We start from the raw sequence: 26,992 nt of genomic DNA, 5'->3' as shown, positions 1-26,992 counted from the left end.
GGTATCTTTTACGTTTCTCCTCAGGGAACCCCTTTTTTTCATCCGACGCTTTCTCTAAAATGTCGTCAAGCACGGGCCCGAAGACCCTGCCCCCCGAGAAAGGAATTGAGCAGAGTTTATTTTTTGACTGCATGTCACCTGTCCAACTGTTAAGCCAGATAGCCCTTCTGGCTGTGTTGGACAGGGACTGGCTTCTGGCTGAGAACCTAACTGATTCTGCTGAGGCGTTGGCCAGGAACCCCGTAGGCAACTTAAGTAAGGGAAGTGACTTTAGGATGGCTTCCCTCAGGGTTCTATCTGACAGATGCTCCTATAGGTCATCTACCCACAGATGCATGGAGCATGCTACCGATGTCGCGGCTATATTTGTCTTTATGACCGCTGCTGAGCTTTCCCAGGCTCTTTTTAAGAGCCCGTCTGCCTTCCGATCTAGGGGTTCCTTCAAACTTGAGGAATCCTCGAACGGAATTGCCGTCTTCTTTGATACTTTAGCTACGGGAATGTCAATTTTGGGGATCTCTTCCCAGACTTTAACCTCCTCAGGGTCGAACGGCAGACGCGACCTAAAGTCCATGGGAATAGTTAACCTTTTCTCTGCCTCCTCCCACTCCTCCAGTATCATTGCCCGTATGTGGGTGTTTACTGGGAAGACCATCATAGTCTGGGAGAGTAATCCCCCGAACATTTCGTCCTGTATTGAGAGGGAAGGAGGGGGTTCGTCAATCTGCATAGTCTGCCGCACCGCTCCCAATAGTTCGTCTGTATCCCCAGACGAAAACAGGTATTTTCTCCCCCTTTCTGGGTGTTCTTTAATCTCCTCTTCCTCTGCATCTGAGTCGGATAGAATGCCTTTAGATGACGTATCAGACTCCCTCTGTCTTTTTCTGGATGGCTGGGGGTTCGCCTGTGGGGTCTGGGAAGTGGCTAGGCCAGATACCGAGGCTTGCACTTCTTCCCTAATTATCGCCCTCATATTAGACATAAAAGTAGCCTGCTCTTCCCCCATTATACGCCTTGCACATGCGTCACAGAGGGTCTTCTGCCACGTGTCCTTTAGCTTCTTAGAGCAAACCGGACACTTCTTATCCTTCCGTTTAGGCTCCTTTTTCTCAGAGGTAGAGGTTCCCCCCTACAACATATAAAATACGGGTTCTGTGGGGTCTATCCTTACGGGGCCCTGCAGTGACCTCTTCAGAGGTTACTCACGTGACACTGGCACTCTGCTCCTGCCTCCGTCTTCGCCTGGTCCTCCATGTTCCTGGTGGTGATGGAAACCGCTGCTGACTGCTGTGGAGACACAGACCTGTAAGCGGTGACGGGCGCCCCCTGCCACCTGCCCTGTATGCAGCTCTGCTCCACACCACCTCTGTTGCCGCTGCCGATACAGCCTCCGGACGCCTGCCCTTCTCCTGATGGGCCTATGCCGCCACGGTATGCTTGGTACCGAGCGGTCGCTGCCTGAGGTGTCCTCACGGCGACGCGGCCGGAAGTAATGCGTCCGGCCGGAAGTGACGCGCCCCCGGCCTCTGGCGCGTGCTCTGGCCTGCGCGTCCTCTTCCGGTGCGGCGGCCGACCCCGGGGCGCCCCCGGACTCTGACGCGTGCCTGCCACTGCGCGCTCCTGCCCTCCGGACACAATGGCTCCACCCGGCGGTAATCTCCTGTAGGAGGACCGCTTGTGGGCTCTGAAACCCCAGCGGCGGTTCTGCGGTGGTGGCGTCCAGGGTCGAGAGCCCCCGTCAGGGGGAAGCGACCCGGCGTCCGGAAGCAGCGCTACACCTGAGAAGCTGAGGGACCCTCCATCGGGTGTCAGCCGCAGATCTCATCAGGTAGGAAGGGTGAGGCTGGGCCCCCCGATCCTGACCATCTGCATGGAACGGCCGGATCTTTTCTCGTCGTTCCCATCCGCAGTGGGACAGGAAAAACACTGAGGGATGGGAAAGGGAGGATCCTTTTAAACTCTCGTGGTTTCCTGTCCCACTACGGATGAGAAGAACGTCCTCCAATGTGCTGTCAGGTGGTGACCTGGAAAACAGTCTGACATCTATGGAATTGCTACCTTATTGTCTTCTCTTGTTCTGTGGAAAAACTGTGCACCCTATGTGGTCTTGGTTGCCGTCGCATGTGTGGTCTTCACAGGAAGGATCAGCTAACGGACAAGGTAGAGGAGAATTGTGTGGCAACTCTTTTTACCAGGAAGCTACTCTTCCATGGCTGGAAGAGAGACGGACTTCCATTTTCAAGAGTATTGGTAAGCATGCTGTCGACTAAGGCCGGCTTGTGTGCTCCTCCTAGGCAGACGTCTCCTATGATGACCCATCGAAGGTCGTGCCTCTGTGCATACGGAGCGTTACTGGAGCCGTGTATACATTCTCTAGCCTTGTGGACTTGTAGTATATCTCTTCCCCGATGTAGAGCTATTGAGGTTCCTAGATCCATCTCAGGGATCAGGTGGGCTATACGCTTTAGATGGGGGTGATGTGTCATCACCTCCCGTGAAGGTATTCCTGACCTGTTGTCAGGAATCTGGTTGCACTCCAGGATGGTCGATAATGATAGGCAGGTTTGGCCATCTATGGACTCCACCTTGTACCTGGTAGCTTTTCTCCCCGCCATCTCAACGGTACCTGAACACGTCCTCAGGGTGTAGGGAGAACCAGGGCCTACAATGCTGAAGTTGTTAAAGAAGATGGACCTGGCTAGGGACCTGTTACTTTGGTCATCCAGGATTGCGTATATCTTGAGGGTTTTGCCATTGTGGCCTGCAGGATAGACTCGGACAAGGCAGATTTTTGAACAGGACCTTCCTCCTGTGAGTCCCTTACAGATCTCCATATATTTAGAGCGGTGTTGCATTTTTGTGCGCTTGGTGCAGCGCCAAAAGGGCGGATGCACCGGCAAAAGTGTACCAGCGCACAACCAGCGTACCCAACGCTAAATATAGGGTACGCTGATCGCATGCATCGTCATGCGGTCAGAGGAGGAGCTGACCAGAGGGGGCACGGCCAGAGGCTGAGCTTAGTAGCGGCCGTGCGCTGCGCCCGGTAACACTAGTGTGAAACTAGTCTTAGCTATTGCAGCTGCTGTCTGTCTGCCGCAAGTTTTTCTAGCTCTGCTTGCAAACTTGCAGCTTCCGCTTCTCTCTCTGCCTGCAAACATGCGGTTTCGGCCTCTCTCTCTCTGCCTACAGACGTGAGGCTTCCATCTCTCTCACTGTCTGCAAGCGTGCGGTTTCTGCATCTTGCTCTGCCTGTCTCGGCTATAAATGCATTTCTCGCTCGGCGAAAGAGGATCTTGCTTTGGCTGTTTTGGCCTCGGCACGAGCGACAGCAGCGAGCTCTGCTATTGATGACCTGCCAGAACTTGCTCGTGATGTCGTTTTGAGTGAGGAAGTGCTGTTTCGAGACACTGTGCGCTTAGCTGCGTATTGCTGAGCATACTGGCAGGAACAGTTTATGCGCGGTGGCTTCCGCGTGGCGGGAATGATGAAGCGTTTGATGGCAGGCTGCAGTTTCGGTACTTGTGACTGTATGGCGGCTGCTGCAGTATCCGCAGGCAGTGCGGTGTGGGTACAAGCGGCTCCTTAAGTCGTATTCGCTATCGCAGGCGTCTAGCATCTGCTTTACTGTTCTGCCTTCATACACGTTGACACAGTGTGCACTCTAGCATACAGCATAAACCACCTTCTATCTTCCAAAATAAGCAGACTGTTCTCTGTAGTCTAACTTGTTTATAGTTTTACCTCATGTTCTATGGTGCAAACTAAACCAGCACATAATGGAAATACATTTGCCCTATTCAGAGTGCAGAACAGTAATAAAGAAATGTAATGTATGTACACAGTGACTGCACCAACAGAATAGTGAGTGCAGCTCTGGAGTATAATACAGGATGCATCTCAGGATCAGTAAAGGATCAGTAATGTAATGTATGTACACAGTGACTCCACCAGCAGAATAGTGAGTGCAGCTCTGGAGTATAATCCAGGATGTAACTCAGGATCAGTAATGTAATGTACGTATAAAGTGACTGCACCAGCAGAATAGTGAGTGCAGCTCTGGAGTATAATCCAGGATGTAACTCAGGATCAGTACAGGATCAGTAATGTAATGTGTGTACACAGTGACTCCACCAGCAGAATAGTGAGTGCAGCTCTGGAGTATAATATAGGATGCAGGATCAGTAATGTATGTACACAACAGGACAGTGAGTGCAGCATGTAATTTATTTAGAAAGTTACAAAACTTTTTATGTAGATTAATTTGCCAATAAACCATAAAAGATGCTTAGAAATACAGAGAAGCACAGGGCTATTGACTGCCTTATGGTATGTATGTGTATTGAAGGCAGCCTTTACATTCAGCTTTACATCCAGTCTTTTAATCAGGAGAATTTTAGAAGCTATTTTATGACTACACAAGAGCTGCAATGATGCAAAGATTATTATAAAGAAAAAAAAAAATCCCTTAAGCGGCACGCCAAGTATTCCAAACTGTCCTGGAACATAACAGTGTCATCCCCGGGACTTGCTCACAAACCCAGCACACTTCATAAAATCCTCCCTGTTACAATATGTCTTACACAATTAGGCAGGACGCAGCAATAGCAGAACACATTCTGTATATATTTCCCTTCTGGAGAGGTCACCAATTACATTTTCATTGAATGATGTCATCAGTTCCGCCAGCGCTTCATCCTGTAATGGGATTTCAACTCAATACTTGTGTGTAGAATACTTGGAATCGGTAAACCAGGACAATTTCTCAGAACAGAAAAGAAAAAGTCAGCTATGTTGTATCTATTATGAGTCTGAATCAAGAAAATAAAAAACATAAAAGAAAAAAGTATCTGATGAAAAAAAAAAAAAAAGTATCTGAGCTGACGTACCTGAGTCTCTACCAAGTGGCGTGAGTACGCCTCCGAGATCATAAGTATCTTAGCATCTCGTGTAGCTAAAAGCACTGGCATCAGGATCCATGCGGCCAGTGTTAAGGTCCCAAAGAATAAGGCCCTTCTACACCCTTCAGTGCTCCAGGATCCATCAGCGAGCTTGTTCTGATGGACAGTTTGTAACGCTTATCGTTCCCTTTACTAATTTATGAAAACAGACCACATCAAAGCTGAGCTGAACCTTCATGTTGTCAGAAATCAGTAGAGCAGCTTAGAATAAGACAACTCTGAAATAAAAGAATTTGAAAGCGCTGCGCTCTTCGCCCAAGAGCCCGACCACCTGATACACCACCTGTGTAGTGTGCGAACCTTGGAAAAGCACAGTGATCACTACAATTAAAAATCCATTTGTTTTTGATAACAGAGGGGATTTTGAATATCAAGTAATTTGGGTAATATTTTACAATTTAAGAAAAAAATTTAAATTAAAACAAAATTAAAATCCTTTCCGCCCACTGACAAATTATTTGCTTGCAAGTGAATGCACCTTTCACAGAAAAAAGGAAAAAATAAAAGTTGGCGTCCCAATTTACCGTAATCAAAGAACAATAAAGTAAAGGAATAAAAAAAAAAAAAAAAAAAAAAAGGCGGCACAAATATACGGAAACAAAAAGCAGCATTTTTGTCTTTTTTTTTGCTTGTAAATTGCTCCATAATGTGCATCTGTTTATGGCTAAACATTTCTGGTTAGAAATGTTTTATTTATCTCAAGTCGTTTTATCGAAACCAATAAAAGGTTGGAGATTTTCAACTAACTTCCAATCTAGTATGAAATCATAACAGCTGCCCTACCTAATTCAATGCGAGCATTGCCCGGAGATACATTGTGACTGAATCCCAATAAGCAATTGCTATAAACACCCCAGATGGCTAATTTTATCACAGGACACATCGACTCCCAATTCCTATCCTGACTTTTATTTATTTATTTTTTTTTTTACAGCTCACAAACAGAGTTTTGGGAATGAGAAGGGGCAAAGAAGAAAGAAAAGGGGGGAGGGCTGAAAAAGGCACAAATGTCAAACCACTAAAGCAAACGGTAAGAGGCTTTTTTTTTTTCTACGCTTGGTACATATAGTTTGCTAAGAGGAGGGCTTTATGGATGGACACATTTGGGAGGAAGGTAGAAGCAAAACATCAATAGTTCCAATGACAAGAAGATGATTTAATAAGTGGCAGGGAGAGGCGAGTTAACTCTCCACGCCTTCAAAAAAAAAAAATAAAAAGCGATTCTCGTTGGCTGGCGGCTGCGATCTGGATGATGTGACGGCTCACTGCTAATCACTTTAGAGACACAGAGGGTGACGGAGCCAAGGCACAGTGATAATCTGACATATCTGCAGGAACCTTGGCGCGGGTCCTCCCCAATATGCACCTCGCCGCCTTAATGTACACCTGTCAGCTTCCAGGACAAGTCTGGTTACTAACTTTTGGCCATATTAGTGCAGTCATCTCATCACAAAAATAACACCAGCTTAAACACGAATGCCCAAATTACATCCGTTTTCAGGACGAGAGGTGAGAAACGATACTAGAAGCGAAGGAGCTTCCTTCCTAGCTGACAAGCCATGGGGCTACCCGATGGCTTACTGCCTTACAAACAGATCACACTTGTTTGAAAAAATGCAAAATCTCTCAAAAAGCACAAAAAGAAATTGCTTACTAAGTAATCGCTTCAGATACAACATTTGGCGTTTCTAATTCTAGGTTTTTCTGCCCCATACTACTGTTATGATGTATCAAATGGAACCAGGACCTACAATGGGTTGCTGTTGTTTTTTATAGCGGTGAAACTAGCTTTCCAAAAATTAGGACATCAAGGCTATTTCTCTTTTCCAAACAGCGCCACACCTGTCTGCAGGTTGAGTATGGCATTACAAGTAGCAACTAAGTAATTTTACTGGGGCTAAGCTGCAATACAAAACACAACCCGATTCAGGAAGAAAGTAGCCATTATTTTTTAATCCTTAACGACCCCTTTAACCTTGTATGTCCTTTTTCTAAAAGTTATAGAAAATATGTTACCCTAGATATTAAAAAAAAAAACGTGTGGTAACAGTTTTGAAATCTTAATGGGTTGAGCAGCCGCAGATAAAGGTTTGTCATGGACTAGCCAGGTGCTATGGAAGGACGCGGCTGTGATTTGCTGGCTGCCGCAGAAGTTTTTGTCCTTTGGTAAGTAAATGACGTCAAAGGGTTAAACCCAGACAGATTGTGCCGCTCTTCGGCGTCGCCCGTCCGTCTCTGTGTACGATCTCCCCAGTTTCTCGTAAAGAAGTGGAATGTATCGTTTGCGCAACACGGATGACTATAGATTTCAATTTACAGTTTTACGACTCGAGTATCAGCTTTTATTGATAATGAAATTAAAAAGCTGTGATTGACTTAAAAAAAATAAAAAATATAAAAAAATGCTCATCGCTAAAAGCGAGTTTAGCTGGTGTGATATATTACCAGAATGAGGATAGAGAGGCCCCAGTTCCACCGCCACAGCAGTGATGGCCGTCATTTAGCAATTCAAGTGATGGAATCCTGGATTGTGACGAAACAGCAAATAAGGTACAAAAAGCAAAAAAATAAAATACAATAAAAAAAATGATGACTATTTACAACAAGACGTCATTGCAGAAGAGAGTCTTAATTAGGATCTTGGGTGAGCTGCCGGCATCGCGCACCGCACGGGGTATAATTAGCTGCAGATCAGACAGTTGCTGAGTTATAACCTACAGTTCTTTGATTTGTGGCGCTGTAATAAAACAGGTAGTGCACAACCTCCATGGTGAGTCTCCGAACCAAGGTAGACAGATGGCGTTTGCTGGGGAAAGACGCGCCCCGCTGCGACTTTGTTGGGTCCTTGATATTGGCTATTGCAACATATTTTCCATATGAAAACAGTGCGGTGACAGATATGACTAAACAATAAAGAATATTTAGCTGGGAGAAGCCATGAGCGCCGTCGTAAAATGTGATACCGGTTGAAATAAATTAAAGAGACAGTAATAGTAAAAATGTGGCATGTGAAAATGTACATAGTGTTATTTATTAAAGCCCCTGCCAGCGAGGGGAGAAGCAGTATACCACTCAGTCTCTGATCCTGACACTTCTAGGGGGAGAATTCCAATATGTTTCTGAATTGTGCGCCTCCATGAGCGGGGAGGGTGGCAGACAATTTTTATTTAACCCTTTTGTTTGAGATATTAATAATAAGTCTTATGTAATAGATGCATAAAATCTAAATATATTCTAATTAGACTTTGAATCTTCCATGGATGCCATGAGTCTTATATGGGACTCCTGGTACAGTGCTTAGAGTGAAGACCCTTTTGTTCTGCTTTTTACATCGGTCTAAAATTCAGTGAGGATTAATTTTATAATACATCAATATCTTTCCAAATTAGTGGTGCAAGCTATCAAGACGTACTGAGAGATATAATTGCACACCGGAAGGAGAGTAACCAAAGGTGACAGCAGTGAGACATGGGTGCCACTATGACTATTCCCCACAGACCCATATTGGCATTGACTTGAAGGTGAGCGGCATACTAGAGACGAGATAATTAGTGATGAGCGAGCATGCTCGGATAAGTTATTATGCTCGTGAGCTAATAGAGTATCTTCGACGTGCTCTAATCCTATGTTCTAGTCCCCGCGGCTGCATGTTCGTGACGGTTCAAAAGCCGCGAGATATGCAGCTACGGTGACTCGAACATAGTATTCGAGTACACCGAAGATACTCTATTAGCGTGCTCATCACGAGTAATAATGCATTTAAGTTACAGTGGTCTGGGGTCCAGTTTGGTCACCAGTGGCAGCCAAAAATGGCAGTCTTCATGCTTTCTCTATATAAATATCAATGACCCTTCAGGTCTCTTCCAACCCCAAGATTCTATGATTCTATTGAAATGGTTTAGTTGAATCCTGCATTGAGCAGGGGGGGGGTTGCACACGATGACCCTGGAGGTCCCTTCCAACTCTAACATTCTACGATTCTATGCTGGTCCCCTTCGCCACTTATTAGGTCCTTATTAGTCCTGATATGGCGTGACGCCCGGTAACAAGGCGTCAATGCCATGACGTCGAAGGGACCTAGCACTCAGGATACCGGGAAGAGAGTTGCCAATGTAGACATGAACCATGCCTTAGTCTAGTTGCCACTGAAGACCAAATTGGACGCTCTATTAGAGTAGTTTGAATTTTTTTGCTCATATCTACTGCATACTTTTTAGGTTTGCTTACAAAACACATATTCAGAACTTACTTTGGGGTTTGTTCTTTGTTGAAGCCGCCTTTCATCTCGTTCCCTTTGCAATCTCTCAAACTCCTCTCGGATCTCAGCTGCTGTCCTCTTCCTTTCCACCACCTTAACAATTGAGGAAAAAAAAGCACAAATAAAAGCTTAGTACACATAACTGAAGTAAAATTGTAAGGCACGTTGTGGCGTTATTCAGGCAACTTCTAGTTTTGGGATGTAGTATCCACACAAATTACAGTTATTTACTGCCCATAAAGCCCTGAACATTTATTCTACAAATTCAAAAAAAAAGACAAAACTAAACCACCTGTATAAATAATATATTACATTTCTGGACTCCTGCTAGTGGACCCCCACAGATGAAAATCACCTGACATGTCAGAAGTTTTATAAAACACGCACTTTAAAATCTGGGCTCCTAAACTAAAAACAAAACAACAACAACAACAACAAAAAAGAAACTACAAAAACATCAAAATTACTTATAGGAAACATGAGCATGATAAAATAAATGATAAAAGCTACTTTTCGGAAATCTGGGTAACAAATAATATGGGAGCCAAGTAGTGTCGGACTGGTTTGGCATAGGCCCACTAATAACATGGACTCTTTGGGCTCTCTGTTCAGCCACATGCAAAAATGACCTGACCTTAGGACGCAGACTCACGGTACTTTTGCTTCTGTGTAATATTAATTTGGCTGGCTTGTTTACTGAATGATTAGATAATACCTTTATCTGCAAATAGTGAATCAAGTGCAATAGTACTGCTCATCGGCACAATTTCAAAGGGGCCTACTGGAGGATTCTCCTGTGGTCCAGTCCAAGCCTGAGGCCAAGACACTTCTGAATGAGGAAAATAAGCTTAGCTAGGGCATGACCATTCAAGAAATTTTAAGCATTAGGGTATGTTTCCACGGTCAGGAAACGCTGTGTTTGACGCTGCGTACAGTAGCAGCGTCAAACACACAGCGTCCAGATGTTACAGCATAGTGGAGGGGAATTCATGAAATCCCGTCTCCACTATGCGTTAAAAGACGCAGGCGGCACACTCGAGTAAACGGACATGCGGTGTGTCTTTCCAGAACACAGCATGTCTGTTTACAATGCTGCCGCAGCGTAAATGTCCCATAGACAATCATTGGATGTGGTAAAACCGCATCTAATGATTAGTCACAAGCGTAGTAACTGCGCAAAGGCAGCTTTTCATTCCTGTCGACTAATTTAAATAAATTTTTTACCTGTCGGGCAGCCGGAAGTCAGTCCACTGCAGTTCTCGCGATAACTTAGCTTATCGCAAGAACTGCCGTGTACGTGACCGGGAGTTATCTCCAGTCACTAGGCTAGTTCTCACAGTCAGCTGACCGTGAGAACTAGAGTGTAGGTGACTGCCGGAGATCTTCGGTGGTCATCTACAAGCTCTGCTATATCCGGATGTCATGCATCCAGATGTAGCAGAGATGGACTCGTCGTGGGACACTCGTGATAATGGAGTACGTCAGAACAGGGAGTATTTGTGTTGGTTTGTTATTTTATTTTTTTTCAGGAGATCGATGGCTTCGCTTGGATTTGGGCATGCAATAAAAAGAATGAAAAATTGTGTAGTGTTTTGTTTCATTAAAATACTTTTTTTCTGGCTGTCCTTTTTTTAACCCTTTAACTATAGGATTTATAATGGATAGGTGTCTTATTGACACTTCATTATTAACCGGTCTTAATGTCACCTTACAATCAAAGGTGACATTAACCCCTTATTACCCCATATGCCACCGCTACACGGCAGTGCAAAGAGAGAGGCTAAGTGCCGGAATTGTGGCATTTCTGGGGCGGCTGAGAGCTGGTGTTTGTAGTCGGGGGGGGGGGGGGGGGGTGGCAATATCCATGGACCCTCTCTAGGTTATGAATATCAGCCCGCTGCTGTCTGCATAGCCTTTCTGGCTATAAATTATAGGGGGATCCCATGTCATTTTTTATTTTTGGGGACCCCCTATTTTAATAGCCAGAAAGGCTTGCTGCAGGCTGATATTCATAGCCGGGGAACCTCCATGGATATTAACCACTTCTCAGGCTACAAACCTCGGCCGTCGGCTTTCCCTCCAGGCGCAGAAAATTGCGCGGGAGCCCACGCCATTTTTTTTAGAAAAATTATTTATTAAAAGGAAAGGAAAGGACATTATATATTAGGCCAGGGTCAGACATGTGAGAAACTCGCACGAATCTCGCATGTCAGTACGCGGCACTGCCGACGGCACTTGGACAGGAGCATGCAGCTGCATGTATTTCTATGCAGTCGAACGCTCCGGTCTGAGTGCCGGAGGCAGTGCCGGGTATTGAGGTGCGAGTTTCTCGTAAAGTGTGACCCCGGCCTAACAACAGATTTTTTTCTATTTATAGATAGATCTATTTATCTATAGATATATGCATCTATCTCATTCCTTCTACGTATCTATCATTTTTATCTTATATCTATCTATCTATCCCATATCTATCTCACATGTATCTATCGATCGATAGATAGATATGGGATAGATCCATCTATAGATCTATCTATCCCATATCTATCTATAGATAGTTGCTGTCACTTAGCTTCTGTGCAAAACTCCGGAGACATGTCAAATATTGATCCAAGTATCGGATCAAACTTGCCAATGAAAGCATATGGGTCCATGAAAAAAAAAATGGACAGGTGCCATCCAATTTTTCACTGACTGACGGATATGAGAAACTTTTTTAATTTTTCTTGTCATCCGTGGGTAAAAAAAAAACAAAAACAAAAAAAAACAAAACACGAATCTGGCCCAACTCTGACGGCATTAATGAAAATCGTTGCTGAAACTTGGTCCTGTATGTCACAAAAACCTGACATCGGAATGAGGCCTAACAGAGAAATAGAAAACTTATTTTCAGTCTTTAAAACAAGAACCATTGCAATAAAAATAAACTTTCGGTTTTTAATCTTTTTCTTAAACATCTTGGAATTAAAACTTATTTTTCTTTTTTTTTCAATCCATTTTTTTTTTATTATTTATTTTTTTATTTATTTTTTTAAAAACACATTATGACCGGTTAACAAACCCAAATAAAAATCTAAACGCCGCTCCTAGTACAGCAAAAATGTTAATCTCTCTATCATCCACACAGGCGAGCCAAAGTCCAGACGAATGACCCATAGACCTGACAATGCAAAGATGGCACTCAGGGTACATCTGAAAATGACTCGCCGATCTTTCACAGACGAAGCTACTTAGAAAAGATGACCTCTCTGCTCCAGGGTCCACCTGAAACTTTTTGCAAAGGACGAAATAATAAAAAGACGATAGTGCAGGTAATTAATGCAAAAGAAAAAAAAAATCCTGAGCAGAGTGCCTTTTGTCTAAATATCCTTATCTTTAGGAGACATTAATGAGTGTGATAGAAAAATGCCTGCAATAGACACTACAAATCTCAAACTGTACATTAAGCAGATTATATCTAACAGATATAGCAAACGGTTCGTACTTGGCCCATTCCCCTCATCTTCTCCTGCCAAATCCAGGCGACAGAAAGAGAATCCTATTTTTAGAAGGACAATTTCGGAAAATCCGCGGCGCTCAGATTTATCACTCGGCTGGTATTTCATTTCCAATGTTATCTCTCCAAGACCAATAAAATAAAGGCCTGGTTCAGAGTCAAATTATAGATAATCCGCTAACTTATTCAGTTAGCTTAAATCAATTTTATAGACTCCAGGTTTACTAATGCCGGGACACAATTTATTACATATGGGAGCGGAAAACAGATATGACGGATACGCGCATTTATTACCATTCGTTTAACAGGCAAATGACACCTGGTAAAAGGGGTTTTATTTCCTTTTAAAAGACATCTAATTACCCTTATTATTTATGAGGTTTCGTTAGGTTTAAGTATCATTGTTTCATATATCTATTGGCCAGGTTAGAAGCATTTTTTTTTTATATACCTGAAACAGCGCCCCATCTGTTTATAGGCTGTGTCTGGTATTGCAGGCTAAAGTATTGGAGAATACCTGCAATACTAAACACAGTCCATAGACAGGGGTGGCACCTTTTCTGGAATAAAAGAAAGTAGATAATTTTTTTTTCCTTAGGGTATGTGCATACGGAATTTTTCGAGGAAAAACTTTTCAAATCTCAAAACTCCTCAAAAACTTTGAGTTTCCACTAAGTTTCTGCTTCACTCAACAAAAAACTCTGAGCACACATAGTTTTTGGGTATGTGCGCATGATGTATTTTAAGGAAACTTCTAGAAAATGCTCAAAGGAATGAACATACGCAATTCTATGCAAAAACTACCTGCTGTGCATATGTTCAGGATTTTACCCGCTTAAGGCTATGTGCACACGTTGCAGAATTCTCGCGATAACTTCCGCGGGAATTCCGGAATTCCATTCCGTGGGAAAATCGCATTTTAAATTCCCGCGATTTTCCAGCGGAAAAACTAGCGATCTGCAAGCGTAATTAGCTTGCAGAATGCTAGCGTTCTCCAAGCGATCTGTAGCATTGCTTGGAGAACTGATTGACAGGTTGGTCACACTCGTCAAACAGTGTTTGACGAGTGTGACCAACTTTTTACTATTGAGGCATCAATAGTAAAAGATATAATGTTAAAAATAACAAAAAAAAAAAAAAAAAAAAAAAAATGGGTTATATTCACCTTCCAACGTCCCGCGCAGCCTTCCCGGGCCTCAGCGACGCTCCCGTTACCAGTAATGCCTTGCGAGACCTTTGATGACGTTGCGGTCTCGCGATACTGTAGCGATCTCGCGAGGAATAGGGACCGCTACAGTAATCGCGAGACTGCGACGTCATCAGAGGTCTTGAAAGGCATTACTGGTAACGGGAGCATTGCTGAGGCCCAGGAAGGCTGTGCGGGACGCCGGTAGGTGAATATAACCCGATTTTTTAATCTTTTTTTTTACAGGGATATGGGTACCCACAGCTCGGAGGACAGTCTCCTCTCCTCCAGGCCGTGGGTACCATCCGCAAATGTTCTGCTTACTTTTCGCATGGTGGGCACAGCCACATGCGGAAATGTGAGGTATTAGCTGCATTTGTCTGGAGGCCTGGACAGGTAAACTTCTCTGCTTTTTTGCGGTTTTCTTCTAAACAGTGGAAACCCCCAAAAGGTGACCCTATTTTGGAAACTATGAAAAATAAAATGCAAAGAGAGGCGCAATGAGTGTACCTGTGTTTAAATTAATTCCCTAACTGAATCGACAGGGTGCTCACCTTACAGGGTTGTGCCACCCTTGCACAACCACGGTGTGAACGTGAATGGTAGTTGGGGAGCGTGTCCTCACAATCCAGAAGGGCACTGCACGTGGCTGTCAGCAACCTCCGCTCTCCTGGTCAGTCCATCTCTCACCAGCTTCTGGATGTGAAGTTGAGACCGATCCCAGCCGTAAGTGAACACCAAGGATCCCGAAGCTTCCCAGCACCGCCCAGCAAACACAGGTTCTCCCACAAGCAACTGCCCTCCAAGCTGCTCCTGCCGCTGATCCTCAGAGAGGAAAATTCAATGTGAAGCAACAACAAAAAAAGCGGTCTATAGGAGCGCTAAAGGAGAGGCAGAAACCAGAAAAAAGGGTAAGAAACTCAGCTTTAATTCTTCCTCCAATACCCACAACGTGTTTCTACGGTCACAGCCGTCTTCCTGAGGAAAGACGGCTGTGACTGTAGAAACGCGTTGTGGGTATTGGAGGAAGAATTAAAGATGAGTTTTTTTTTACCCTTTTTCTGGTTTCTGCCTCTCCTTTAGCGCTCCTATAGACCGCTTTTTTTGTTGTTGCTTCACATTTTGGAAACTAGACCCCTTAAGGAACTTATCTAGATGTGCTATGAGCACTTTGAACCTCCAAGTGCTTCACAGAAGCAGAGCAGTAAAAATAAAAAATCTTTTTTTTCCCCCCAAAATTATTTTTTTAGCCCGCTATTTTTTATTTTCACAAGGCTAACAGGAGAAATTGGACCACAAAAGTTGTTGTGCAATTTGTCCTGAGTACACTGATACCCCATATGTGGGGGGGAGCTCGGAAGGGAAGGAGTGCCATTTTGGAATGAAGACTTTGATGGAATGTTCTGTGGGCGTCATGTTGCGTTTGCAGAGCCCCTGATGTGCCTAAACAGTAGAAACCCCCCACAAGTGTCCCCATTATCGAAACTAGACCCCCCCCAAGGAGCTTATCTAGATATGTGGTGAGCACTTTGAACCCCCAAGTGCTTCACAGAAGTTTATAACACAGCGCCGTGAAAATAAAAAAATCATTTTTTTTTTCCTCAAAAACGATTTTTTAGCCCACTATTTTTTATTTTCCCAAGAGTAAGAGGACAAATTAGACCCCAATGTTTGGTGCGTAATTTGCCCTGAGTACGCTGATGACCCATATGTTGAGGTAAATCACTGTTTGGGCACATGCCTGGGCTCGGAAGGGAGGGAGCACCATTTAACTTTTTGAACGCAAAATTGGCTGGAATCAATGGTGGCGCCATGTCGCGTTTGGAGACCCCCTGACGTGCCTAAATAGTGAAAACCCCTCAACTCTAGCTCCAACTATAACCCCAACACACCCCTAACCTTAGCCGAAAAATGAAAAGTGTGCATGCGCCCATTTTCTTCCCGGAAGATGACGGCGCCCACCGGAAGATGCAGGAGGGCCCGAAGACCACCGGGAGGTACCGTGGGGGATCGGGGACCCTATTTCTCTCTCCTCTGATGTGCGATCACATCAGAGGAGAGAGACAGTAAATAAAAAATCACAGCTTTTTTTTGCGGTCGCCGTTATACGGTTAATAACGGCAATCGCTAAAGCGGGGTCGGTAAAACCCGACCCTAAGTATGTTCTCTGGGGTCTGGGCTACCTCCGGAAGCCGAGACCCCGGAGAAAACCCGACTCTGGGGGGAGCTATACACTTTTTCCACAGCACTGTTAATTAACGGCGCTGTGGATTAAGTACCCTTAATGACCGCCGTTAAAAGGCGTATCGGCGGTCGTTAAGGGGTTAAAAAGTGCTGGTGGTTTCTTCATTATTCCTTTGGAGGGAAAAAAGCAGCTGGCCAAAACAGTCAGAAAACCGCTCAGGAAATGTCCAAAAAGATAACACAAAAGACGACTCAGGAAAAAAATGCCAAGAGTATCCTGAAGAATCTTCTGGTTGAAAAATGTGTCAGGTTTAACAGAGTTTTAAAGATGTCATAGGCACACGCCCTTACAATAGACAAGCCCTTTAGACTGGAATCACAAATATAAAATAAGGGGCTGATATTTTTCCTTCCTGCTGAATCCACTTCTGGCTTTTCCTAGTGTAAGAGCTCATTCATAAGTGTATGATAAAATACAAATATGGATCGGTTTCTTTACAATCTGTTCTGTTTTTGTTACACATTATGGATCAACAATTCTATGGGGTCCATATATGTATATATATTTGTCAAAAAACCACTGATTGGCTGCTTTCTGTGTACACTGTGTAATCGGGAGGCACAAGACACCTAGTCCTGTAGTGATAATCTCCTGCTGATAAAACACTGAATGTATTGAAACAGCAACACACAAATTAGTAAGTGGCACATCGCTGGAATCAGGCTTTCTGACCCTACATCATGCTGCTGCCAGAGTAAAGGGATCACACAATATTAGGGGGACAAAAAAAAATGTAGTGCTAAAATTACAAAATAAATTAAGTTCACCTTATTTCTTGCAGAGATCCAATGCAAAAGCTCCAGTTCAAACAACTGCAATGCAGATCTATTTTCTGAAGCCATATATTACGTCCCTGTCTGTCCTACAGGTGCATCTCACAAAATTAGAATATCATCAAAAAGTTAATTTATTTCAGTTCTTCAATACAAAAAGTGAAACTCATATATTATAAAGAGTCATTGCAAACAGAGTGATCTATTTCACGTGTTTATTTCTGTTAATGTTGATGATTATGGCTTACAGCCAATGGAAACCCAAAAGTCATTATCTCAGTAAATTAGAATACTTTATAACACCAGCTTGAAAAATGATTTTAAAATCCGAAATGTTGGCCTACTGAAATGTATGTTCAGTAAATGCACTCAATACTCGGTAGGGGCTCCTTTAGCATCAATTACTGCATCAATGCGGCGTGGCGTGGAGGCGATCAGCCTGTGGCACTGCTGAGGTGCTATGGAAGCCCAGGCAGATAGCAGTCTTCAGCTCGTCTGCATTGTTGGGTCTGGTGTCTCTTATCTTCTTCTTGACAATACTTCATAGAGTCTCTATGGGGTTAAGGTCAGGCGAGTTTGCTGGCCAATCAAGCACAGATACTGTTGTTTGTAAACCAGGTATTGGTACTTTTGGCAGTGTGGACAGGTGCCAAGTCCTGCAGGAGAATGAAATTTCCATCTCCAAAAAGTTTGTCGGCAGAGGGAAGCATGAAGTGTTCTAAAATTTCCTGGTAGACGGCTGCGCTGACTTTGGTCTTGATAAAACACAGTGGACCTACACCAGCAGATGACATGGCTCCCCAAACCATCACTGACTGTGGATGCTTCACACCATTATAGACATGTATGATCCTGTTATTTCAGGAGTCTTTTGGTGGTTGGGCTGGGAACTGTGGCCATAACATAACATTGACTACTGCAACATCCTGCTCAGTGGCCTCCCCTCTAACACTCTCGCACCCCTCCAATCTATTCTAAACTTTGCTGCCCAACTAATTTACCTGTCCCCCCACTATTCCCCGGCCTCTCCCCTCTGTCAATCCCTGCACTGGCTCCCCATTACACAAAGACTCCAGTTCAAAACCCTAACCATGTCATACAAAACCATCCACAACCTGTGTCCCCGTACATCTGTGACCTCATCTCCCGGTACTTACCTACCCGCAACCTACAATCCTCACAAGATCCCCTTCTCTACTCCCCTCTTATCTCCTCTTCCCACAATCGCATACAAGATTTCTCCCACGCATCACCTCAACTCTTGAACTCTCTATCACAACATATCACACTCTCACCTACCGTGGAAACCTTCAAAAGGAACCTGACGACCTACCTCTTCCGACAAGCCTACAACCTGCAGTAACCACCGATCCACCAAACCGCTGCACAACCAGCTCTACCCTCACCTACTATAGCCTCACCCATCCCTTGCAGATTGTGAGCCCTCGCGGGCAGGGTCCTCTCTCCTCCTGTACCAGTCGTGACTTGTATTAAGATTACTGTATTTGTGTTTATTATGTACACCCCTCCTCACAAGTAAAGCGCCATGGAATAAATGGCACTATAATAAATAACAACAATAAAGACCAACATAAACTGGAAAATACAAACTTAACATGGTCATTTGAACCTTCCTTAAAGGGGTTGTCTGGTCCAAATTGATAAGTCTGCAGTAACTCTGTGAATCCTCCTGTTTTTTGGCACAAGGTTAGAGGATTTTTATAAGCTGGAAATTTGCATCACCTGTTTTTTTCCTAAGGCTATGTGCACACGTTGCGGAATCAGCCGCGATTCCGCAGCGGTTTTTACACTGCGGAACCACTGCGGTTTCCGCAACAAAGTACAGTACCATTAAAGTGTATGGGAAAATGAAACCGCTGTGCACATGGTGCGGAAAAAACCGCACGGTTTCGCTGCGGAATACAATCCACAGCATGTCAATTATTTCAGCGATTCTGCAGCGGTTCTGCACCCATTGACTTGTATAGAGTCTTTGAATCCGCAGCAAATACCTCATATGTGCGGTTTTTGCTGCGGATTTGGGTGTCAAAACCGCTGCATAGGGAAGTGATGTCAGACGGGAGGAAGTGTGTGGGCGGAGTGTAGTGTAGGGAAGGAAGTCGCCATCATGGAAGGCTACCGTCACATGGGGATCGATGTGGGGCGTCTTATCGATTTGGTATGTATGCATGTATATGTGTGTGTGTCTGTCTGTATGTGTGTGTCTGTATGTATGTGTCTGTCTGTGTGCGTGAGTCCCCATGCGACAGTAGCCCCACAATTGTGCTCAGTTGCTACCCCCATCCGGCTATAGGATGGGAAGGTAGTCCCTGCGGTGACCGAGCACAATTGTGCATGTAAAAAAAAAACCAAACACACAAGGACATATACAATACATGTAACATTACATGACATAACACATGACATACAGTTGTGGCCAAAAGTATTGACACCCCTGCAATTCTGTCAGATAATACTCAGTTTCTTCCTGAAAATGATTGAAAACACAAATTCTTTGGTATTATTATCTTCATTTAATTTGTCTTAAATGAGAAAACACAAAAAGAATTGTCCTAAAGCCAAATTGGATATAATTCCACACCAAACAAAAAAGAGGGTGGACAAAAGTATTGGCACTGTTCGAAAAATCATGTGATGCTTCTCTAATTTGTGTAATTAACAGCACCCGTAACTTACCTATGGCACCTAACAGGTGTTGGCAATAACTAAATCACACTTGCAGCCAGTTGACATGGATTAAAGTTGACTCAATCTCTGTCCTGTGTCCTTGTGTGTACCACATTGAGCATGGAGAAAAGAAAGAAGACCAAAGAACTATCTGAGGACTTGAGAAACCAAATTGTGAGGAAGCATGAGCAATCTCAAGGCTACAAGTCCATCTCCAAAGATCTGAATGTTCCTGTGTCTACCGTGCGCAGTGTCATCAAGAAGTTTAAAGCACATGGCACTGTGGCTAACCTCCCTAGATGTGGACGGAAAAGAAAAATTGACAAGAGATTTCAACGCAAGATTGTGAGGATGTTGGATAAAGAACCTCGACTAACATCCAAACAAGTTCAAGCTGCCCTGCAGTCCGAGGGTACAACAGTGTCAACCCGTACTATCCGTCTGCGTCTGACTGAAAACGGACTGTATGGTAGGAGACCCAGGAAGACCCCACTTCTTACCCCGAGACATAAGAAAGCCAGGCTGGAGTTTGCCAAAACTTACCTGAAAAAGCCTAAAACGTTTTGGAAGAATGCTCTCTGGTCAGATGAGACAAAAGTAGAGCTTTTTGGGCAAAGGCATCAACATAGAGTTTACAGGAGAAAAGAAGAGGCATTCAAAGAAAAGAACACGATACCTACAGTCAAACATGGTGGAGGTTCCCTGATGTTTTGGGGTTGCTTTGCTGCCTCTGGCACTGGACTGCTTGACCGTGTGCATGGCATTATGAAGTCTGAAAACTACCAACAAATTTTGCAGCATAATGTAGGGCCCAGTGTGAGAAAGCTGGGTCTCCCTCAGAGGTCATGGGTCTTCCAGCAGGACAATGACACAAAACACACTTCAAAAAGCACTAGAAAATGGTTTGAGAGAAAGCACTGGAGACTTCTAAGGTGGCCAGCAATGAGTCCAGACCTGAATCCCATAGAACTCCTGTGGAGAGATCTAAAAATGGCAGTTTGGAGAAGGCACTCTTCAAATATCAGGGACCTGGAGCAGTTTGCCAAAGAAGAATGGTCTAAAATTCCAGCAGAGCATTGTAAGAAACTCATTGATGATTACCGGAAGCGGTCGGTCGCAGTTATCTTGGCTAAAGGTTGTGCAACCAAGTATTAGGCTGAGGGTGCCAATACTTTTGTCTGGCCCATTTTTGGAGATTTGTGTGAAATGATCAATGTTTTGCTTTTTGCTTCATTCTCTTTTGTGTTTTTTCATTTAAGACACATTAAATGAAGATAATAATACCAAAGAATTTGTGTTTGCAATCATTTTCAGGAAGAAACTGAGTATTATCTGACAGAATTGCAGGGGTGTCAATACTTTTGGCCACAACTGTACAACATACATCACATACTCACCATACAGCAGATTTTGATCCCCGAAGCCATTTTTCCCCTAAAAAAAAATTGAAAAAAAATAAACAATCCATACTCCCTGTCCGCAGAAATCCATAATTGATTGTCCCATGGCGATCTCGGCTGTCTTCGGGCGATACACTAGCAGAAGTGGTGCTCCTGCAGTGTACCGCCGAGTTTCCCGGTGTTCGGGCGCTCCGGGACCTCCCTTTACGGCTCTCTTGCTGCGTGTGAACTTTTCCACGCAGCAATGCCGTAAAGGAGGTTACCGGAATCACTGAACTCTGGCGCATGCGCAGTAACACACTGCAGGAGCAGAGCTCCTGTCAGTGTGTTTCTGCAGCCATGGAGAATGGTCACATCTCCTGAAGTGACTGTTCTCCATGGCAGATCGTCGTGGGACCCTCGCTTATGGACTGCGTCGGACCAGGTTGTATAAATTTGGTTTGTTTTTTTCTATTTTTCTCTAGGAGATGGAGGGCATCGCAATGGAGTGCCAGTGTAATAAAAACATGATCAAAAACAATGTGTTTTATTTCATTAAAAATTTTTTTTTTTTTTTTATTGTGTCTTTTAAAAAAAAAAAATATTACTCTATGGGATTAATAATGGATCAGCGTCTTCTTGACGCTTCTCCATTATTAACCGTGGTTAATGTCACCTTACAATCAAAGGTGGCATTAACCTTTTCATTACCCCACATCCCGCCCGCCGCGGAGCGGGAGTGGGAAGAGAGGGGCTAAGTGCCGGAATTGGCGCATCTTATAGATGTGCCATTTCTGGGGCGACTGCAGGCTGATATTTGTAGCCGGGGGGGGGGGGGGCAATATCCATGACCCCTTCCTATTCTATGAATATCAGCCCGCAGCTGTCTGCGTAGCCTTTCTGGCCCTAAAATTTAGGGGGACCCCACGTCATTTTTTTTGGGGGGGGGGTCTCCCCTTTTTTTTTTTTTTTTTTTTTTAGAGCCAGAGAGGCTATGCAGACAGCTGCGGGCTGATATTCCTAGCCTGGGAAAGGGGACCTGGATATTAACCCCTTCCCAGGTTGGAAATATCCACCCGCAGTTGTCTGCTTAGCCTTTCTGGCCCTAAAATATGTCATTTTTTGGGGGGGTCCCCCCTTTTTTTTTTTTTTAGAGCCAGAGAGTCTACGCAGACAGCTGCGGGCGGATAATCCTAGCCTGCGAAAGGGGACCTGGATATTAACCCCTTCAAAGGCTATAAATATGAATCTTCAGCTGTCTGCTAGTCTTTCTGGCCATAAAATATAGGGGCACCCCACGTAATTTTTTTTTTAGGTGGGTTACCCCGATTGTAATTGCCATAAAGGCTACGCAGATAGGTGCGGGATGATTTTTATAGCTGTGGAAGGGGACACGGATATTAACCCCTTCCAAGGCTGTAAAGATTGTACTGCATGTTTGAGCTTTTTTTTCCTGGCCCTCCATTTTATTTATTTTTTTTTAGTGGTTATTTACTTTTTCACACTTTTAGGGTATCGTTACACCTAGCGATGCACCAGCGATCCCGACCAGCGATATGACGCGGTCAGGATCGCTGGTGCATCGCTAGGTGGTCGCTAGTGAGCTGCCACACAGGCAGATCTCACCAGCGACATCGCTGGGGACGGGGATCGCTACTTACCTGTCAGACGCGGCGATCCTGACGTCCTCCCGCCCGGCTCCACGCATCGCTCGTCATCACAGCAGGAAGCGCCGCAGGAAGTGACCGACGAGGAATGATCCATGAGCTTCTCGCGCGATTAGCGATAACCAGCGGGGGAGCGGGTCGGAGGTAAGTATCACATGCAGCGATATCGCTAGCAATATCGCTGTAACGTCACAAAATCGGTGACTTTACAGCGATATTGCTAGCGATATCGCAGTGTGTAACGGGGGCTTTAGATTCAAAATGGATCTGCGTCTTATTGACGCTTCTCCATTATTAACCGGGCCTAATGTCACCTATCATTAAAAGGTGACATTAACCCCTACATTACCCCATATCCCGGCACTACACGGGAGTGGGAAGAGAGTGGGTAGGCGCAAGAATTTACGCATCTTATAGATGCGGACTTTCTTTTGCAGATGCGGGATCATATTTACCTCCAGGTTGGGGGGGGGGGGGGGGGAAATCAATATCCACGGCCCCTTCCAAGGCTATGCAGATCATCCTGCAGCTGTCTGCATAGCCTGTCTGAATATGAAATAGAGGGGTACCCCAAAATCATTTTTTAAGAATTGAAATAATCTTTATGGTAGTCATTTTTGTTGGGATTAGGCATAGGGATTGGATTTGGTTTGTGGCTTGATGAAAAGTGAATATGTCACCTATTTGTACACCTATCTGCTGTGGTCCCCGCCATGGGCTTATCTATTCGCATTCTGTAATGCTGTAGATAATGGCCCGACTATTTATATTACACTTACCAGGGTGCGCGGTCTGCTGCAGTGGGTGTTGCGGTCCTGTCTGGCGTCAGGAATTGTCACAGAGATATACGAAGCAGGACGGCTTCAGTAGAAAATGTGAGGCCCCCCTACCGGACCGCAACACCCATTGTAACCGGATTGTGTTTAGTATATTATCTAACTCGCTGGTGTAATCTAACATTGTTGGCATATCTAGAGCATGGCAGAATGCTGTAGATAATCCCCTGATGGCGGTACAGGCAGGTGATTGCACTAAAAATCGGTGGCATATTCCCTAAATTTAAATAATCAAAAATTTGGTGTTGGTTACAGCATGTTAAGACATTACTGTGTATACATTTTAGGTCCGGGACTATCCAGCTATCTGGGACCAGGCAGAGGAGACCTACAAGGACCGATATTATAGGGACCTTTGCTGGACCAAAATTTGCTGCCAGATGTATCCAGACTGGGATCAATTCACCAATGGCGTACAGTCGCAAATTGGTAATTTGCATACTTTTTACGATGTGTAATAATTTATATCTTCAAAAATTTCAAAATTTTTGTCTTTTGGTTTGTTATGTAGAGAGAGATGTCAAGCAGCGGTGGCGCTCTGTAAGGGACCATTTCACCAAGTTTCTGGTCAACTGCTCCAAAAGTGGATCGTCGCCAAGCAAGAACCACTTCCCCTTTTTCGAAGAACTCCAATTTCTGATATCAAGCCGGAATGTGCGGAGGTAATTTTTTTTACAAACAACAACCAAGAATTGTCATGTGTTCTGCCATGTGTCTAGTACAAATTGGGTGCGTTGCGTAATGAACGCTGCGTCATGTTCCATCTTTCAATTGCCAGGATACAGATGTTCCAGCAAATTGAAGTGGATTTCCTTAAATCCTCTCGACACAATGCGTCCAAAGATGTAGGGGTGAGGCCTACCTAACACGACATGTTGCACATTTATTGTACACCGCAGCATGTCTATTTATCTGGCGTAGGCGCTCTTGCTACGCAAGCTAAGTTTCAACGTGTAATTATAGCATCAGGTGATTTCGCATGTCTTTACTCAAAACATGCTTTATCAGCAAGGTGCAATAAAAGGGAACAGCGCTTTTAGATGAGTGGGATGTTGGCTGTGTCCAAAGTGTAGCTTCTATGTCGCATGGCTAAATACCATGATAATGTTTTTTTTTTTTATGTTTTTTTTTCCAGCACTCAAGGGAACATTGAACTACCTAAACAGACCGGACAAGAGTCAGAAGATGGAGCAGGGTCCTCTGGAGCTGGGGACATCTGTTCACCATGTGTGGAACCAGCTTCTGCCTTTGCCACCTGTTCTGCATCTGATGGAACATCTGCAACACCAGCTGCAAGAACATCTGGTGCGGCAGAACCTGCTGTTCGACAACGACCTGCCTGTCCGGTGGCAGGAGAGCCAACAAAAAACAAAAAATGAAGATCCCAGTGTCAAGGCAGCCACCGATACTCTGGAGTTGATTAAAAAATCCACTTCAGAGGAGCAGTATGATTTTTTTGCGCTACAAATTGCCAGCAAAACGCGATCACTGCCACCGGACAGGCAATCGATTTTCATGAGTATGGTCCAGATGTCCCTATCGGCTCTAGAGGACCTTGCTCCGATCTTCAACTACGAACAGATTTGGATGGGGCTTTTTGGCCTATTCAGGCCCAGACAACAAGGCAAGCAACCTACAGCCCCTGTGCGCCAAGAGAGTCAACACCAAAGCTTCACCCAGCAGTTGCAGGCAGCATCAAATGAAAGGGTGGGAGACGCCACATCAGATTGCAGTACTGGGTATGGAAATTACCCCCAGTACTATAATTTAAATTAAAGTTATCTTTTTGATCAGTTTTTGTTCATTTTTGCTGAAATGGACTTATGTGTCCATAATGTTCTTTCACATTGAAAATAAAGAGGTTGACATGTTTGTCAAATGTTATTTATCCCAAAATAAATTTCTACGTTCAACAAATTATTTTGGTGTCCTGCTTGGTACTTCCTAAGATCTGTGTTTTCCAGTCTCTATGCTCTACCTTACGTTACGCTTAGGCTAGTTTCACATTTGCGTTTAAGGCAGCAGCGGCGGCGGCCTGCGCACGGCCGCAGCTAAGCCCCGCCCTCTGCCGTGTCTCCGCCAGTAGCTCCGCCTACGGGCGCATGACGCTGCATGCGTCCCCTATCTTTAGCACTGGGGACCGCAGGCCGTGCGCAGGTATGCGTTTGGCGGCGCATGCATCCTTTTGACGCTGCGCCGAGCGCACCAAATTGCAACCTGTTGCGTTTGGCGCTGGTCGGCGCAGGGTCAAAAGGACGCATGCGCCGCCAAACGCATACCAGCGCACGGCCTGCGTCCCCAGTGGAAAAGATAGGGGACGCAGGACGCCTGCAGCGTCATGCGCCCGTAGGCGGAGCTACTGGCGGAGGCACGGCAGGGGGCGGGGCTTAGCGGCTGCCGTGCACAGGCCGCCGCTGCTGCCTTAAACGCAAATGTGAAACTAGCCTTATTTGTCGTTGACTCTGCTCTGTTCTTCAGCTTCCATTCCACTCTCTAGCTCTTGTACTTTGCCTGTGTTCCTAGCGTACTTTTTGTGTCTGTTTTTGAAGGCGCGTGCAGTTCCCCTTCACCTTTTCTGCCAGGCTTTGCTGTGACGTCTTGCACGCGTCTTCTTTACCTTAGCCTTGCACGCGCCTGGTCGTACCCGTGCACTCTTCTCTGTGCCTCAACCGTGCTTTCCATGCTCTCTTGCACCCACACGGTTTCTCGCACTGTGCGTTTCGTGCTTCATTATTACAAGTCTTTTTCTATTCTTGCTCTGTCCTGAACCTTTTATGTCTGTCGTGTTCTGATCTGTATGACCCGAGTTGAACCGTTGTCAGTACCCACCTCTCTGTTACTGCCTATGTTCTGCTCTTTTTCTTGAACCCTGCCCCTGGCGTGTCTCTCTTCACGTGCAGGACCTTGTGTTGAATCCTGCCTTAGACCATGTCTGGAACTGACGCACCTCCTTGACTGAACACTTGAACCCTGGCTTGCCTGACGGATGGCCGTAGTCTGCCGATGGCTGACATAGGTCCAGAGACTGATGACTGCGGCCTGATTTCCGGAGATGATGTCCACATCATGATGTCCTGAACCCGTTGATCGTTGCCAGATGTCATGAGTCAGATGCCACCTAACCCTTGTCTGAACCCAGGCGTGCCACCTAGCACATAACATGCCTTGGATGTTGGCGTGCAGTCGCACGCACCTTGATGTGTATCACTTTGTCCTCATAATTAAGTATTTAAACGGTTGTTACCCTTGAAAACACACTTTAATGAGGATAGTCTGTGACCACACTTGGTCTTGTCTTGTATCCTGCACGTACCCTTTTGTCAGACACACTTGTGTCTTCCTTGAGCCGGCCTTCAAGTTACAGCAGTCGTAGTGGCTCACACCATTTTTCTTGCCCCTGACACTACATGTACTTGCCCTGAAAACTCATTTATTCAGACTGGCCTACCGCCTCAACACATTAACCTAATCTATCCCTGTGTGGCACAGTCAAAAGTTTTACCATAACC

General features: G+C 44.9%; 1 protein-coding gene across 1 annotated transcript in view; it reads right to left on the bottom strand.

The window, feature by feature from the left end:
• DNAJC11 (DnaJ heat shock protein family (Hsp40) member C11) overlaps positions 1-26,992 on the bottom strand; it is a 202,317-nt gene that overhangs the window by 98,957 nt on the left and 76,368 nt on the right. The window contains exon 4 of the mRNA XM_073561729.1: positions 9,208-9,309. Within this exon, the coding sequence (XP_073417830.1) occupies positions 9,208-9,309 (102 nt within the window). The remainder of the gene's footprint in view (positions 1-9,207; positions 9,310-26,992) is intronic.

The sequence above is a fragment of the Dendrobates tinctorius genome, unplaced genomic scaffold, assembly GCF_039654945.1.
Source record: "Dendrobates tinctorius isolate UK_male_01 unplaced genomic scaffold, ASM3965494v1 ptg000326l, whole genome shotgun sequence".
Classification (NCBI taxonomy): domain Eukaryota; kingdom Metazoa; phylum Chordata; class Amphibia; order Anura; family Dendrobatidae; genus Dendrobates; species Dendrobates tinctorius.
The sequence above is the reverse complement of the archived record's forward strand: the minus strand, read 5'-3'. Positions and strand labels throughout refer to the sequence as shown.